The sequence below is a fragment of the Panthera leo genome, chromosome B2 (genome assembly GCF_018350215.1).
Source record: "Panthera leo isolate Ple1 chromosome B2, P.leo_Ple1_pat1.1, whole genome shotgun sequence".
NCBI lineage: Eukaryota > Metazoa > Chordata > Mammalia > Carnivora > Felidae > Panthera > Panthera leo.
Window position 1 is genome coordinate 63,615,267 of NC_056683.1, and position 19,154 is coordinate 63,634,420.

At 37.1% G+C, this 19,154-nt stretch overlaps 1 protein-coding gene across 5 annotated transcripts in view; it reads left to right on the top strand.

The window, feature by feature from the left end:
• Positions 1-19,154, top strand: part of SMAP1 (small ArfGAP 1) — a 205,467-nt gene that overhangs the window by 154,807 nt on the left and 31,506 nt on the right. For all 5 annotated transcript variants that reach the window (XM_042939152.1, XM_042939148.1, XM_042939149.1 and 2 more), the window contains one exon: positions 18,297-18,387. In XM_042939152.1, coding sequence (XP_042795086.1) covers positions 18,297-18,387 — 91 coding nt within the window. The remainder of the gene's footprint in view (positions 1-18,296; positions 18,388-19,154) is intronic.

Below are 19,154 nucleotides of genomic sequence, written 5' to 3' on the forward strand. Positions count from 1 at the left end.
TTGTGGGATTGAGCCCCATGTTGGGCTCCACATTGAGTGAAGAACCTGCTTAAGATTCTCTCTCTCTCCTTCTGCCTCTTTCCCCTGCTTGCATGCTCTCTCTCTAAAATAAAAAAAAATTAGGAGCATTCGGGTGGCTCAGTGGGTTAAGTGTCCAGCTTCGGCTCAGGTCATGATCTCACAGTTGGTGAGTTTAAGCCTGGCGTCGGGCTCTGTGCTGACAACTCAGAGCCTGGAGCATGCTTCAGATTCTGTGTCTCTCTCTGTCTCTGCCCCTCCCCCGCCCCTGCTCACACACACTGTCTCTCAAAAATAAATAAACATTAAAAAAAATTTAATTTTAAATAAAAATTTTTAAATTTTAAAAATCAAAATATAGAAGGTATTTTTTTTTAAATTTTTTTTAACGTTTATTTATTTTTGAGACAGGGAAAGACAGCATGAATGAGGGAGGGTCAGAGAGAGAGGGAGACACAGAATCTGAAACAGGCTCCAGGCTCTGAGCTGTCAGCACAGAGCCTGACGCGGGGCTCGAACTCACGGACCGCGAGATCATGACCTGAGCCGAAGTCGGATCCCCAACCGAATGAGCCACCCAGGCGCCCCTAGAAGGTATTTTTAAAGTCAACATCTATTGCTTTTATAGCAAAAGTTCCTGGTGGATGAATTATTAATAAATCTTTGTAATTCTAAGAGCATTAGTTAATACAGTGCTGATAGCTAAACTGATTAATACTTTCATGATATATCTTAGAATATCTATATGGGCCTTGCCATTTAGAAAGATATTTCTCTGCACTAAAGATTCTGGTGCAGTAGCTGATAGGCTGTATGAAAATGTATACACTTGCCCTTGGTGAGGCCCAATAGCACCCATACTCATACAGGCAGTTATATAGAGAGGAGTTATTTAGGGCTCACTTCAGACATTATTTATAGTCTCTTAATGTTTTAGAGCTGGTAAGGACATAAGCAATCTAATCCAACCACCTTATTCTTCAGATGAAGAAATGGGGACAGAGTGTGATTGATTATACAGTGTATAAGTGATGGCAGGATTCAAATCCCATAGCTCCTGTCCTGAATCTTTGCCAGTGATAATGTTAGCAGTGGGAGTGTCTGCATTGTGTGAATGGATGCTTCAGTCTTCGGATTCCCCATGAGAAGATTTACATGGGGATCTGTGCTCTAATAAGACAGCCAGAAAGAAAGTAGCAAATACAAAGCAGTTTATAAAAGCAAAAGCACACTCTCGAGGTGGGGGAGTGGGTAGGTTCCAAGAGGAAGGACAAGCCCCTGGTTGTTTTGGGATTGGATATTATTGGGTCTTTCTGCACTGTGAGGAGCTGTGACATACAGTAGGGTGGTCTCTAATGGAGGCTGCTTCCAGTCTTTTGGGGAACTCCTCCCACAGGTTGGGACGGGGAGTTTTGACCCTACGAGCTTCCTACCAAAACCTCCTGGTAGCCTTTTTCTGTTGGGGAGAAGATGGGGGGTGGGGGGGGGTGCTGTACCTGCATTGCAAATGTATTATAATGACTGTAGGGATTACCTTGGGCAGAGTGGAAGAGGAGAGCACAAACTAGGCACCTGTGGCTCTTGATCTGTTAGCCCCAGGTCTTGGAAGCCACAATGTCAAGATGTTGTGCCCTGGGGCTTTTACCATCCCTGCCTCCAGCTCAAGTCTCTGTCATTTCCCTGATGGACTTGACTTTGCCTTTTTTCCATTGCTCATTCTGCCTAACAATAACTTCTTTTTAACAGTTGTCTTTAATCAATAATAATGCACCTGGAACAAGCAGTAAATATGCATATCCAGTGATGGGTGCAGTCAGTTGGCTATTTGTGATTACCCAAATCCTGCAGGAAATACTTTGCAGCTTTCATTTTTGTCTTTGACTTTAGAAATTAATAATTGTTGTTAATAGTTGTTAATTAATAGTTGTTGGTAAAATATCTGATAACTTGTGTAATACATTCAGTTGTCTTGAAAATTTTTCGTTGTGCTCCTCCCTCTCTAGTATCACTAAGCTGAGGGCCCATATTTCTCTGGCAGAACCAGAAGATATAAGCTTGGAGTTACATACCTTTTCTTTAGTTTAAAAAGAAGCCATAAAGCTAGAAGTAAACTATTGGAAGATAGCACTGTATTATTCTGAAATAGCTACAACTAAGTGCCAGAGAATTTCTGTTCAAAAGAGAGAGACCAGGTTGGGTTGGAAGCTAATGCAGGGGAGAGGAAGGAGATAGGTAATTAATAGTAGTAGTGTTTGTAGCGGGGGTGCTAGTTAGTAGTCATAACTATAGTAGCAGTACAGCATGTTAATTCACTGTGCTTTTTCTGAAAGCGCACAGTCTCCAAACCTGTATATATTAACATGACTCTTAGATTGATTATTATTAGCTAATAACAGTCAAAAAGAAAAACATGGATTAACTACATGTGAACTCCTGAATGCAAGTTGTTGTTGTGGTTGTGTTGGTTGTAGTAACACCACATTACATCTTTGGATGGAACTCCTACCAAATTACTAGAATAATTAAAACACGAGTTTAGACGTATTAAGTATCAAATAATGTTACCTTGCTCATAACTATATAAAATGGCATTGTGAAATAAAGTAGCTATAAAGTATTTGTTCTGCAAACTGAGGATTGATGGGGGGTGGGAGGGAAGGGAGGGTGGGTGATGGGTATTGAGGAGGGCACCTTTTGGGATGAGCACTGGGTGTTGTATGGAAACCAATTTGACAATAAATTTCATATTTAAAAAAATAAAAAATTAAAAGTTCATATAAAAAATAAAGTGTTCTGTCTTTTACTAAGAATGATTTCACTTATTAAATATTTTACTTTATGAAAACCGAGAACTTTAAATAGATAAGCATCCTCTGTGTTTGAGAATTGAGTGAGTGTGTTTTCACTGTAGACTTATTGCACCATATTAATGCAAACAGTGAAAGAATGAAATTCTCTACGAGGTTTCTTGTGATCTAGTAATAAGTTGCTGTGATTTCTAGAGTTCACAGCTGGCTATGAAGAAAACCTTGAAACAGTATAAGGTGTCTGATCAAGCAGGCTGACAATGCATAGTAGCACTCAAATATGTTTGGCAATGCTGTGTTCTACACTTGATCTTCGTCAAAAGGCCGAGAAGCAATGGCAATGCTGTGTTCTGATCATAGAACCTGATAAGATAGTATGTAGAGCCTTCAGCTTCTGAGATAATAGGAAGGAAGGAGAGACAGAAGAATTAAATTGTAATAGTAACATTAAAACTTCAAATGTTTTTTTTTTTATTTTTACAGTTTGCAAAGCACTTTTGTAGTTTTTATCTTATTTTACCTTCACCTTTCATCCTTTTATGTTTTTTCTTTCTTTATGTAGTTTTGAGTTTCTGACCTATATCATTTCCCTTCACTCTACAGAACTTCTTTTGACATTTCTGGAAAGGCAGGTGTATTGGTAACAAATTCCCTCCATTCTTGTTTGTCTTAGAGTCTTTATGTCTCCTTTTCTTTGGAAGGGTAGTTTTGTAGGCTGCAGAATTCTAGGTTTGTGAGTTTTTTTCTTTCAACATTCTGATCTTTTGTTATTTGCATGGTTTCTAAAAAGAAATTGGGTGTAATTCTTATTTTGTTCTTCAGTAGGTAAATTTCTGCCCCCCCCGCCCCAAGCTGGCTTCTTTCAGAATTTTTTGTTTCTCTTTGATTTTCTGTAGTTTGGAAATTGTATGATAGGTGGAAGGTTTTTTGTTGTTTGTTAGCATTTATCCTACTTAGTTCTCTAACCTTCCAGGATCTGTGGTTTGGTGTTCAACATTAATTTGAGTAAATTGTCAGTGATTATGGCTTCAGAAATTTTTTCTGTTCCTTTTTCTCTTTCTTCCCCTTCTGATATTCCAAACATATATTACACCTTTTATATTTGTCCCACTGGGATATCGTTTCCTTTTTCTTTTTCAGTCTTTTTCTCTTTGTTTTTCCACTTTGGAAATGTCTATTGACATATCCTTGAGCTCAGAGATTCTTTCGTAAGCCATGTCCAGTCTACTAATGAGTCCATCAGAGGCATTCTTCATTTATGTTACAGTGGTTTTGATCTATAGTATTGATTCTTTGTTGGAATTTCCTGTTCTCTGCTTACATTACCCATCTGTTCTTGCGTGTTGTCTACTTTTTCTGTTAGATCCCTTAGCATATTAATCATAGTTGTTTTAAATTCAGTCTGATAATTTCAACATCTCTGCTGTATCTGAGTCTGGTTCTGATGTTTGGTCTGTCTTTTCAAACTCTTCTGTGCCTTTTTGTATGCTTTGTAATTTTTTTGTTGAAAGATGAGTATAATGTACACATGGGGTGAAAGGAACTTTGGCAAAAAGGGCTTTAGTAATGTGGTGGTGAAGTGTGCAAAGAAGGGAAGCATTCAGTAGTCCTGTGATTAGGTCTTGTCTTTTAGTGAGCCTGTGTCCCTAGGCAATGAACTTTCCAAATGCCCATTTCCCTCTACTTCAGATGGAACAGGATGGCTGGTAGGGGCTGAATTTGAGTATTTCCCTATCTCCCAGCCAAGCTATGTTCTAATAAAACTACAATTGGTTGAGGTCTCCATTTCCCCACCCTGTGACAAAACCAAAGGGAGTTTTTCTCCAGTCTTCACTAAGAGAATCTTGGTAGTGCTTTTGTTGTTGTTGTTGTTTAATTTTTTTAATGTTTATTTATTTTTGAGAGAGAGACAAAGTGTAGGCAGGGGAGGGGCAGAGAGCGAGAGGGAAACACAGAATGTGAAGCAGGTTCCACGCTCTGAGCTGTCAGCACAGAGCCCCATGCGGGGCTCAAATTCGTGAACTGTGAGATTGTAACCTGACCCGAAGTCAGACACGTAACCTACTGAGCCACCCAGGTTCCCCTTGGTAGTGCTTTTGAACCTAAAACTCACAAAAATGTGAGGGCCCCCATATAACTGGATCCCTCTGCAGTTTTTGACTCTCAGATTGTGAGTCTTTACCACTTGGTCAATTACATAGGATTCAGGTTTTTCTACCCTGAATAGTGCTGGGTTTCTGCTCCAGTAAATTGAAATTCTCTGCATTCTCTTGTCTGTCTCTCCAATTTTGGGAGCTGCTGTTTGCCTTGTGATATCACTTCTCTGATGTAATCTAAAAAGTTGTTAATTTTTCAGTTTCAGCTTTTTATTTGTTAGGGTCAAATAGTGACACCCAGGCTGCTTATTTGTCAGATCAGAAATTTCCTGAAACTGTTGTTTTATTTACCTTAATTATTATTTTAGTAGTCATAAGGTGAATTTAACGGTTGTTATTATTTTACAAATCAAAAACTGAGGCTCAGAGACAGGGCCAGCTGTATAACTTGCAGGGCCTTGTTAAAAAAAAAAAAATAAGAAAAAAGTACCATTAAATGTACTAAATGAAATACAAGGCTTTTTTTCTTCCACATTCTCTCAACTTGTCAGCATGTCTTTTATTTGTTAAATAACAACTCATGTTAAATAACATGAGTTCAACATGAGTTCAAGCCCCACATTGGGGATGTAATTTACCTTAAAAAATAATTAATAAAATAGCGTTGCTCTAAGTAAATAAAAATTAAAAATTTACATCATTAACATGAATTTTATCATTCATCTTTATATTGTAATGCACATTTTTACTGCATTCATAAGAGCATTTACTTCATATGTGGAATCATCAAATTTCCACACTTTGTATTTCTTAGCTTGTGCACACATGTGTATTTTGCTCTTACCAGAATAATGAGAATACTGAACAAAACTATACTGTTTTTATTTTACTTCTCAATAATGCACATATTCCATGAACATTCTCTATTTTTATTTTTTTATTTTTATTTATTTTTATTTTATTTTTTTATGTTTATCTTTGAAAGAGAGAAACAGAGTGCGAGTGGGGAGGGGCAGAGAGAGAGGGGAGACACAGAATCCGAAGCAGGCTCCACACACTGAGCTATCAGCACAGAGCCTGACGTGGGGCTCAAACTCACGAACTGCAAGATCATGACCTGAGCTGAAGTCCGACGCTCAACCGACTGAGCCACCCAAGTGCTCTGAACATTCTCTATTTTTAATTAACTGATAAATGAGGAAAGAGTGAAGGAAGAATATGTTCTGCCCTTCTCTTTACTTCTTTGTCATCATTTTCACTATAAATGGTTGGTTGGTACAGGGAAGTGACATAAGTAAGAAAGACTAGGAGATTTTGGTCTTTATTATTTCTTTCTTTTTTTTTTTTAAGTTTATTTGTTTTGATAGAGAAAAAGTGGGGGTGGGGGGGGCACAGGCAGAGAGAGGGAGAGAGAAAGAATCCCAAGCAGGCTCTGTGCTGCCAGTGTGGAGCCTGATGTGGGGTTCAAACGCACAAACCATGGGATACATGACCTGAGCTGAAACCAAGGGTCATATATTTAACCAACTGAGCCACCCAGGCACCCCCACCCCCGGTCTTTCTTATTTCTTAGAATATGTTGCCTTCTTCTGCTTTCTAAGTTCTTGTTGAAACAGAAAGCATGGCTTCTTAGGGCTGGCGATACCCTGCTGACCCTGTTGTAGACCTAATATGCTTATGTTAGGAAATCTGTGCTCATGGAACATCATGACCACTATATGCAAATGGGCAGCAAGGGCACATATTGCACATATCTGCTGTGCTTATGCTTATGTTTCATTGTCTCATTGGATTTACAAAATCAAGTTAAAGATAAAATGAAGAAGTTCAAGGTGCAATAGCTATTAAACCCTTTGTGGGGCTCTGTGGGACTGCACATGTTACACCCATGAAGCCAACCCTGTTCAGAGATAATGTGACTTGTTCAAAGTCACACAGCTGGGAAGTGTCCAAGCTAGGTTTAAACTTAGATGTTTGGCCAGTGTTCTTCTTTCATTTTTCTGTATTCATTGTTGTTGTTGTTATGATTATTTTATTATTTTATTTATTTATTTATTTATTTATTTATTTATTTATTTAACAAATTCTTATTTTGAGGGCTGACTTTCAGTGGGTTGCTACAAGGGAGCTGCTCAGCTACATATAAAACCCTGGACTAGAAGCAGGTTGTCTGTGAATGGTTTAGCACCAGGTTCCTCATGAACGTGTGTTGTGTGATGGGCAAGGGGGTGGCCTCTTTCCAACTGTACCCCAATTTTTTCTTTCAGTTATAGTTTGCTAATAAGTAGTAGTTTTAAAAACCTACCCTTTTTCCTTCTCTGTAAACCTCCAGATTGTGTAAGACAAAAATAACAATAGTAAGATGAATGTTAAAGACATAGATACAGATACAGCCTGCTCCTTCTGTTGGGTTAACCGACTGTTTTTCCAGCCCTGCTAATTCATTACTGAGAGGCTGACTGGACATTTGCGTGCAGTCCACAGTCTTATAGAACTTTGATAGTTCATTCTGTCCTCAAGGAATTTACCACTGCTAGAAGGAGAGGAACCCCTTTACACCTGAGTCCAGCAGTACTGTAGCTAATTCCTGTCTCCAGACAAAGGCTCTAAGTATAATTGTGATGAGTATTTCAAACTAGATACTTCTAAGAGTGAAACCAGGCACTGTTAACAGTTAAATTGGAATAACAGGCATTAACTGCAGTTGTCCTGAGCAAACTGAAACATATAATCACCCATCTCATAATGCATTATTCAGATACATGCTGAGCTGAGCCTAAGCATGACATTCCTGTGACGTTCTAGAAGACTTCCTTTATTTCTTTTTAACACCATCATTGTGCTAATCCACATTGAACCACATTGTTGAACCAGTTATGTTTGAGTCTTTTTGCTTGTCTAGAATATAAGCCTCTGAAGATTAGGAACCAAGTCTTACTCATCTTTGTATCTCCAGTGCTTTACAGGTCCTGGCACATAACTGTAAAAGCTACCACCATAATCACCATCAGCTGCCATTTATAAAGCACATATTATGTGTCCCCCACTATGACAGGGACTCTGTCTATATTATTTTACTTAATCCTCACAAAAATCCTGCAAAGTAACTATCATTTTGCCAATGTAGGCATTCAATCTTTGTGTTTAAATAATGGGAAATCTTGCAGACCTAATGTATAAAGCACTATAGCTCATTTTTGGAGAAACTGTACAAACTAAGATAGGAACTGGAAGATTAGAGATAGGCAAATGTCCAGGTTCTTAGAAGGAAAATGTGTGTGGATTATGAATGCTTACTTATATCATTGAGCTTGACATGAATTCTATTCAAAATTCAATGGGATTTTATTTATTTTGAGAAAGAGAGGGAGGGAAGAGGGCGGGGCAGAGAGAGGAGAGAGAGAATCCCAAGCTGGCTCTGCCCTGTCAGCCCAGAGCCCAGTGTGGGGTTTGGACCCACAAACTATGGGACCATAACCTGAACCGAAATCAAGAGGACACTCAACTGACTGAGCCACCCAGGCACCCTCAAATGGGATTGTTTTTTAATGCCTTCCTTCTTTTTTCAGAGTGTTAACATCACTTACTGGGTGCTTACATGGGTTCCCTAAGAATAGCTTATTGTTTGAGATTCTTAGATATCTTTCTGGGAATGATATAGACAGGTAGGCCTGACAAGCAGATTGTACGTAGATTGTGAGCTGGATGGACAGCTTTACCAGAGAAATCGAGTTAATAGAATTGATGTCAGTGTCAAGGGAGTTAGCTGCATTCTTCAGGGCTCAGTCCTGGACTTTGTTCTTTTCAGCACTTTTATTAACTGAGCACATCAATGTGATGTTGTTCAAATTTTCAAATAACCAAGCGACAAAGATTAGTTAAGACATTGCTTGACAGAACAATTTCTCAGATAATCTTAAACGCAAAAATTCCAACAAGTTGGACAAAAGTATAATTCTGAAATAAGTGCATCCAGACCTCAACTGCCCTAAATATAATAGCACAGAGGAAAATATCAGGGAATTTTAGATGTATGAGGGCTTGGTGTGAATTCGTGGTCTGCTGTGGCTGCCGAGAGGGTCCAGGCTGCACTTAAAGTCATTTCTCACTTGTTTTCTGCATGACTGTGTCATGGAAAATAGAGATAAATAAGTAGATGTTACAAGCCACTTGAAGAGGAAACTTTCTGATATAGCATTGTCTGAATATGGAGTATGCTGTATTGTATCCAGTGATTCCCTGATACTGGAAAACTTTCTTACAGAAAGACTGGCCATGTAAGATAAATGTTACAGTGGTGTTTTAGACATCACTTAATGAACTGACCAAATGTCTTTTAAGTCCCCATCCTATTCTGAAATTTATATAAATCTTTGGTATTTCTCCAGCTCAGTCAGATATTGTTTGGGATCGTAATGTCCCTAGACTATATAGAGAGCCATTTACCAGAACATGTCCATATGATTCGGGAAGTAAAATGTACATTACAGTTCTAAATTGAACCCCAAAAATACAACTTAAGAAAGAGTATTAAATTCAGAAACAGAATATACTAAGTATTGATAAGTTTAATGTGAAAAAAATTTATAAGTACATTATAAAGAATGATAAGAAAAAAGGAAACTTTAACAAGATTCTGAGTAAGGACAACAAAATGAGATACTGGAAATAAACAGATTATGTACAAGATTATTTCCTGCACAAAAGAATTTTAAACAGATTGTATATAATTTGGTTGTGATAGCATGCACATATAAACACATATGTAGTAATTATTACAATATCTCCTAGGAATTAAGACTGAGTGATTTTTATTAATGTATTGATTTTAGACAATTGAATGACTACTGGGTAAACAACAAAGATGATTCAATCTTTGCATTTTTTGCCAACTTTATAGTAGAATATATGATGATGTACAACCCAATAGCTTTCAAGTAACTTGTCATTCATAGATTTTTACTAGAAATTTAGTAAAAGTGAAATTCTACTATAAAGATTTCAACAGGCACCCAGATGAGAGTACTATTCTGAGAATTGTATGTTACTGAGTAACTCGTTAGAAAATCTATCTCAGATTTCAAGTTGTAATGAGGGAGTAGATTAATCCTCCTGTCAGCACCAAAAGCATTGTCTTGGCTCTTGACACTTAGGCAGTAAAGACTTAGAGATTGGTGCCCTAAGTGAAAGTAGAGAGCAGTTTCATTAAAGCACAGTATACTCTCTAAGGGAAAGCATGCAGGTTCTGTGAGTTGGAACCGGCCCCTTGGTTGTTTTGGGGTTGGATATGTATTAAGTTTTTCTGGACTGGGAGGACCTGTGACTTACAGTGGGGTGGTGCTGAGTGCTCCTTAATTGACAGCTAAGATTATATAACCACTTTCTTACTACACATGCCCCTTCTCATAATGTATCTAAAAAGCCCATAAGGGGGGAGTCTTAACCACAAAACACATGTATGTAAATGGATTTATCACTAGCTAAAGGTCAAGTTGGGGACACGTTTTTCCTGAACTATGCATGTACTTTCTTAGGGACAGTTTTTCTAGGCTGTTATATCCTATTCTGTGGGGAACATGACCTGGTTTTCTTGACCATAAAGGCGTTTCTCGGGGGGTTTCTTCTGCTCATTATCTGACTTCTACCAAACACTCCTAAAACAATGCTCTGATCGTGGCATAGCCAACACACCCCTATGCTTACAATGGTAGTGATCAAATTTTCTTTCTCAGTACAGTTCATATGCATAACACATTTCCCTAGGAGTAATTGCTTTGGCTACCGTCTTTGAAAATTGGTGGCCTAATTACTAGAGCTAGTTGGTTGTTCTGTTGTTCGGGTTCTTCCACACTGTAGCTCTAGTTTATTTTTTCAAATTTATCTTTTATTGTTTCTGTACACTTAGACCTATAAGTTAGTCTGGTATGTCCACTGTCTTTCTTGCTCTCCCATACTCAGTTTTCTTCGCATGGTGCCTTTAAAACTAATTCCTACCTATTGGACTCCTTCCCATCTTTCCTACAGACTTCAGAGTAAATACTACTTCCTTTTTAAAGTGCTAATCATCCCATGACCACCATCATGAGCATAAGATGCATCTTACACCTTTCATATGCTCTTTATACTCTACCTTGTGTTGAAGTTATTTGTGTACTTGCCTTGTCCCTTCTATTAGATTGTGGTTCCTTTCTTTGTAGCTTCTCTTTGTGTCATTGGAAAAATAGTATCCATGTACAATAAGCATTGGGTAATTCTGAATCTAATTTGTGATACATAGAAATTATTAAGGAAAAGGCATCATGGTATGGGGGAAGGAGCCCTATCAGGATTTTAGCCCCTGCCACTCTGGTGACTATGGAGTCTTTGGACAAATCATATCACTTTAATATCCTTAACTTTAAAATGAGAGAGTTGAACATACTAAGTGTTGGAAATTAGGTCTTTTTTTTTTTATGCATTTATAACCTGTGGAGTAGTGTTATAAGTTGTAAAAAAATAGGCTGGTGAAGCTTCTGCTAATAAAGGTTTTGATCATTTGAATGAGACATCTGCTTAATATGAGTCTAAGGAACTTATAAAATTTCTTTATCTAAGTAGATCAGTATTCTTGCTTGTTAGAAAATTTTGTTTAATAAATTATAAGTTGCTTAATTTTATTCATTGACAGTTGACTGCATTTCTCACTTATTAAAAGGCAAATTCCATATGTGATGTTTTTAGTAGCAGGAGAATTTACAGTGGATTGATTCTGTACATACTGATTGATATGTCTAAGGTAAACATGAAATAATCAAAGCAGTGACAGTTACATGAAGGAAAAGGGGGTTGGCAAGGTCTTGATTTACTATTATCACCCGTTATTATATCCTTGCCCCCAAATCCTAACAAGATAATAGCATTATTATTCTTTTTTTTTAAATGCTTATTTATTTTGAAAAAGAAAAAAAGAGAATCCCAAGCAGGCTTTGTGCTATCAGTGCAGAGTCTGAGGCAGGACTCGATCTCATGAGCCTAGAAATAATGACCTGAGCCAAAATCAAAAGTTGGATGCTTTAACCAACTGAGCTACCCAGGTGCCCCAATAGCATTTTTATTCTTAAATCTTCTAAAATTTGGCTTCAGGAAATTACATGCTTTATATGATAGCTACATTTCAAATATTTTAAATAATATCATCTTGTTATTCTTTGCAAAGTACAACAGAATTGGTATGCTGTAGAACAAAAGGACAAATTAATAATTTGTGTATTAATATTTTTGTTTAAGATTTATTATCTTTGTTACCTGAAAATACTTGATAAATAGTACTTAGTGTTAAATGTAAGTTTAGTATAAATAGTGTTATACTGTAAAGCTGGTAGAAATCAGATAACATTCTTAAAGATTTTTTTCATTTTAGAACAGATTGTCAGGAAGGCATAATCATTTATACACCTGTTTGTTAACCAAAATGTTTACATGGAATACATTTTGGGAATCCACTTATAGTTCTTCTCTAACATTAGTCTGGTGAGATAGATAGATATACATATGTATGTATATACATATAAATTATTTTATATAAAGAGAGTGAAAAGTAGGTTTTGCTGTAGAACCTAAGTAGACTTCAGAGTGGCAATGAAGTTGGTGTTTTTAGGATAAACACAGGGTGCTTTTGCTTCTTTCTTGATAAATCCTGGCTATCTAAAAGCCATCACATTGCCTTGTTAATGTGGATGTTGTAATGAGGGAGAAGGAAAAAACTATTCCTAACTTCCTATCTTACTTCTTGAGATTTGTTCTTGATAATTTTAAATGTTTCATTTTTGAAATGCTAGATTATGCTTTATGGTGAAGAAAGGACATTTATTATTTTGACACTCTCTTCCTAGTTCAGTGTCTGAGGCCTTCTGTAATCTTCCTCTAAAGTCAAAAACTGAGTGTCTTGTCAGCTTTTAGAATGTGTGTCAAGGAGCCGTAGCAGTGGACATGATATTAAATCATGGCTATAAGTAGGGCCTCCTTGAAATAGGCTTTGCCTCTCAATTTATTGGTGATGTTATTGGGCTTAAATATACATTATCATGGAATAAAATGCAAGACCTAGGTATTTTTAGTTTGTGTTTTTTAAAAGATTGAGTCTTTTAGAGGACTGTATAATTTAGAGGATTTTTTAGAGGTTTTTTTTAAACCCTTTTAATAGCACTATATAAGCAAAAATGTTTTTGTCCTTCAAGTCTGTATTTCTTAGATATTATAATTCATCCAAGGAAAATGAATACTTTATTTCTATCATTTTACACAAAGATCTATAAACATAATTATAAGTATAAATGAGAATTAATTTTCAGTTATTTTCAGAAAGTCACTCAGAGACATTGAATATAAAATTAATATCTTTTATGGATATGTAGCTCTGAAAGATTAAATATTATCCTGGCTATGGGTGCCTGGGTGGCTCAGTTGGTTAAGCATCTGACTTCGGCTCAGCTTGTGATCTTGCAGTTTGTGAATTCAAGCCCCACGTCAAGCTCTGTGCTGACAGCTCAGAGCCTGGAGCCTACTTCTGATTCTGTGGCTCCCTATCTCTCTGCTTCTCCCCTGTCCGTGCTCTGTCTCTCTCTCAAAAATAAACAAACATTAAAAAAAAATTAAATATTATCCTGGCTATAATTTCAAGATTTCTTTTTTTCTTTTTTATTTTTTTTTAACATTTATTTATTTTTGAGACAGAGAGAGACAGAACATGAACGGGGGAGGGTCAGAGAGAGGGAGACACAGAATCTGAAACAGGCTCCAGGCTCTGAGCTGTCAGCACAGAGCCCGACGCAGGGCTCAAACTCACGGACCACGAGACCATGACCTGAGCCAAAGTCAGCCGCTTAACCGACTGAGCCACCCAGGCGCCCCGGGCGCAAGATTTCTTATCTATGGATATTGATACTTTGGTGTAACCTTGAATTTTCTCTTAATAGGTTTCAAAATTTTAAAAATTAGGTTAATTTCTTTTTTGTTGCTGTTGTTTATTTATTTGAGAGTGGGAGAGAAAGAGAGAGCACAAGCAGGGAGGGGCAGAGAGAGGGAGAGAGAGAATCCCAAGCAGGCTCCTCGCCATCTGTGTGGAGCCTGATGTGGGGCTTGAACCCATGAACCATGAGATCATGACCTGAGCCAAAACCAAGAGTTGGATGCTTAACCAACTGAACCACCCAGGCACCCCCCACCTTTTTTTAAGTTTAGAAATGAGGTTAATTTCTTAAGTTTACATTTATGAACAGAGTATCATCTGCATTCAATCTTTGTAGGTCTCACTAATCTATATAAGGCAGTAGTTGGATTACTATGAAGATATAAAAGAGCGATCTCAAATTATTTCTGCCACATATCAGTGTTTTATGATACTGCTTCAGCATAATTTTAAGATGAAGAAATACCAGATAGTTTTTTTTAATTAAAAAAAATTTTTTTTTTAATGTTTATTTTTGACAGAGAGAGAGACAGATCATGATTTGGGTAGGGGCAGAGAGAGAGGGAGACACAGAATCGAAAGCAGGCTCCAGGCTCCAAGCTGTCAGCACAGAGCCCAACACGGGGCTCGAACTCATGGACCGCGAGATCATGACCTGAGCGGAAGTCGGATGCTCAACCAACTGAGCCACCCCGGCACCCCTAATTTTTTTTTTTAACATTTATTTAGTTTTTGAGAGACAGAGACAGAGCGTGGGCAGGGGAGGGGCAGAGAGAGAGGGAGATACAGAATCCAAAGCAGGCTCCAGGCTCTGAGCTGTCAGCACAGAGCCCAATGCAAGGCTCAAACTCACAAACCATGAGATTATGACCTGAGTCGAAGTTGGACGGTTAACTGACTGAGCCACCCAGGTGCCCTATACAAGATAGTTTTTAAAGTGATCGACCCTTTTGCCTTTTTAACTTGTGGGACAACCTATGAGATGCCAACTGTAAGAGTTGTTGAAATCCATCTGGAGTAACCACTTCTGTTTGGAGTAGTTGGTAAGGTTTAGGGTGTAGACATTCCTTACTCATATAGGTTGACCCGCTGTAGGAGCAAAGGAGCAGACGATATTTAGAGCAGTGTTTCTCAGCTCGTGATTCTGGTAAGAAATACGTGTTACATTATGGTCCAGGCTGCGTGTGTTCACATGTGTGCACAAATATACAAAATAATTCATGAATACTTTACTGTGTACAGTGCACTCTTGTTTTCTGTTTCACCTTTTTAAATGCCAAAAAACCCTTCTAGTTGTTATCCATAAATTTGGTGTCAAAACCCAATAGTGGGCCACGTCTGCAGTTTTATAATCTGTATTTAGGATATGCCCCTTATTCTTAATCTTTATGTTTCTCTTTACCCTGCACAACTCTACACATATTCAGTATTATATAGTTTTCTGTGGAGATGGGTTGATAAACACCCATTTAAATTATGATGCAATTGCAATCAAAAGACGAAAATTCTTGGGACACATATAGATGTGTGACATCTGGAAGGAAAAGATATTTTCCAAACTTTTTTCAGTAGTTCTGAGGATGGGAGTCAGGATTACCAGAGGATCTCTTTTTTGTTTGATTTGGCTTTTCCCTGCTTTCTAAACAATGAGTAATTGCATACTCAGCAATTTTTGTTATTTTTTTAAAAACTTTTTAAAAAACATTTGTTTATTTTTGAGAGAGAGTAAGAAGCAGGGGAGGGGCAGAGAGAGAGGGAGACAGAGGATCTGAAGTGGGCTCTGCCCTGCAGCCAAGAGCCAAATGTGGGGCTTGAACTCACAAAACTGTGAGATCATGACCTGAGCTGAAGTCAGATGCTTAACCTACTGAACTACCCAGGCACCCCATACTCAGCAATAATTTAAAAGGTAGTTCTAATTTGGTGGGAAAATAACTCATTAACCGAAAAAGAAGTCATTTTGGCCTGAAAAAATGCCACATTATTAGAATGTAGAAAGTAAATAGGAAGGAATCCCTCACAGGTTTATTCCATGCTTCTTTGCAGGGAAGAAGTTTCAGGGAAATATATCAAAGAAAGAATTGTAAATTGAGGGACAAAAAATAAGCTTTAGTTACTACTCTTTCCCTATTTGGCATGTAATATCTGAACCTCAATTAATCTGCAAAGTGAATGAGTTTGGCTAGATTATTTAAGTTTATTTTCAACTTTAAGGCTTTCTGATTTTAAGTTAAATCAGGAATTAGATTTTTATGTACCTGCTAAGCATAACACATGTATATCTCAACATCTAGAGTATTCCAGGCAGAGGGGTATGAGTGAAGATCAATGAAGACCTACATGAGGAAGCTGCTAGAACCTACTCGGGAGTATTTGAAATTTGAGTGCTTTCTGGCCACTTAATCCTCAGGTTTTCTTGAAGTGTTGAGTGCTTATACATTCAATGCAAGTTGTCCAGGAAGAAAAAAAGGGAAGGAAGGAAGTTCTAGCAGTTTAAGTATTTAGTTGGAAGGAGTTGCCTCCTTGGTTACTATAAACTATGCTTTCTTTCAAATTACTTTGCTGTATACAAGGTAAGTCTTACCAATATTGGAAGGGAAAAATAAAAAAGAATGTGAAATGGATTATGTTAAACCTCTGAGAATTATGTATTATTACAGGCTGATAATTCTGTGTTTGAGAAGCTTATTAAAGCATTGATACTTGGGATGGTAGGTTACTTAAGTATATAATATAATAAATAATTCTGAAGAGACAGTAGTGACTAAAAACAAGTTAAGTGTAGATAAATGTTCTTAGAAATTATATATCTGTCTAGCTAACAAAAATGCACTCATGGAACAAGTTATGAATTCTTTAGGTAGTTGCAGAAGAAATGATCTTATGGGGATAGTTTGAGAAATAAATGTGAGTGAATGAATAAATGTTTTACTTTCTTGGTTTAAGAGAGGTAAGCTATATATTTAATGGAATATTATTCAGCCAAAAGATAGAATGAAATCTTGCCATTTGTGATAATTTGGATGAACCTTGAGGGCATTATGCTATGTGTAATAAATAAGTCAGAGAAAAACACCTGTCATGTAATCTCACTTATATGTAGAATCTAAAACAAACAAACAAACAAACAAGATCCTGGATCAGATCTTGGAACAGATCATGTAACAGATGGGTAGTTGCCAGAGGCAGGGGTGGGGGTGGAAGGTGGACAAAATGGGTGAAGAGGGTTAAAAGGTACAAACTTCCACTTATAAAATAAATAATTCCTATGGGTGTAATGTACAGAATGGTAACTATAGTAATAATACCGTATTATTTATTTGAAAGTCGCCAAGAGAGTAGGTCTTAAAAGTTTTCATCTTAAGAAAGAAAATTCTGTAACTGTATATGGTGTTGGATGTTAACTACATTTACTATGGTGATCATTTCATAATGTATACAAATATGGAATCATTTTATGTTGTGCACCTGAAACTAGTATAATGTTATATGCCAATTATATCTACATTTAAAAAAGTGGAAAAAGAGGCTTTTGAGTTGAGAATGTAGTAGATATATGTCTGTCCTACACAACATTTCTGTGTAAATGAGAAAGATAAAGTTTAGAAAGTGTAACTGACTTCGGCTTCTGAGAACTGGAAGAACATTACATTTAAAATGTAGCTGATAGTTTAGAGTCAGGAGAAAATATATCAGGTAGTATTTCATCAGGCTTTTCTTGGTACAGAGGTGTCTCACATGTCGGCACTGTGAAGGAGGGGAGTAACAGTGTGCTCATGAAGATTCTGAGGCCTGTCCAGAATCTGCTAACAGAGTGCACTAACAGTAGCTAGCAAATGATATGAAACACAATTCTTTTTCAAAAAGGTGTAATTTTGGGGCGCCTGGGTGGCTCAGTTTAAGCATCTGACTTTGGCTCAGGTCATGATCTCGCAGTCCGTGAGTTCAAACCCCATGTGGGACTCTGTGCTGACAGCTCTGAGCCTGGAGCCTGCTTTGAATTCTGTGTCTCCGTGCCTCTCTCTCTTTCTCTCTCTCTCTCTCTCTCTTGCTCTCTCTCTCTCTCTCGCTCTCCCTCTCTCTGCCCTGCTCGCGCTTTGTGTGTGTCTCTCTCTCTCAAAAATGAACATTAAAAAAATTGTTTTTAAAGTGTAATTTCATACAAAGGATTTGAACGATTAAGAATAATTACATTAAGATTGAAAGTGTATATTTACTATTTGGGATCCTAATATGTAAGGTTTGTCATTTCAGGCTCAGTGATCATGCTTACTTTTTTTATGCAATAAGAAATTCTCTGGGCTTCATTACTCTGTGCTTCATATACTTCATTACACAATATCAAAAATATGCATAATTAATTGGGGCTTAAAAGCCTTGTTCAACTTATTTAAGAAAAATTCATAAATCTGATTATTTGTTTTAAAGCTGCAGAAGAAAGAAGATCAGCAGTTGGAGCCTAAAAAAAGTACCAGCCCTAAAAAAACTGCAGAGCCCACTGTTGATCTTTTAGGACTTGGTAAGTAGTAAAAGATACAAGCCACCTTAAGAGTTACAAAATAATTGAGATCTTTACTTGAAATGAATATAATAGCTTTATCATTAGTGTGCCAAAATATACCTGTTAACTGAATTTGAAAATGGTATGATCAGTGTATTCAGTTCCCACAAAAAGGGAAGTCTTTAATAAGAGAGCTAGTATCTGTCAGCACTGTCTCCACTGAAATACAAGTAATGAGTTCCTTGGGGAAGGAAGAGATATCAAAGAAATCTTCAAAGGCTTAGTACACTGACATCTCAACATTTAAAATAAAGAGTAAGGATTCTTTTTCTCCTCTCTCCCTCTCACCCCCACTTCTCTTTATTTAGTTTTGTTGGGGGATTCCCTTAGCATAATAATTATGGGGTAGCCTTATTATAATATATGCGGGTTTAAAATAAAATTTAATTTTGGTTAACTGAAGTGATGTTTTTTATACCTAGATCTAGTGGGTACATTCATTTCATATATTTGATGACAATAAGAAGTGCTCATTTTAATTGAATGTCGTATTTATTCTTATGACTGACAGATACATGTTGTCTGCCTGGTAAGCAAACAGGCTTCCCTTCAAAGAATGCTCACATTGTACTTATCTACAAATACTGTCAGCTCTTTTGATATCTTTCTTCTCTTCCTACAAAAATAGCTTTAAATAAATGGTTATTTTTAGTAATATCTGAGCCTTCAGCAGTAATTAATGTAAAAGATTTTTTTTTTTAGTATGGAGAAAGATTAACAACAAA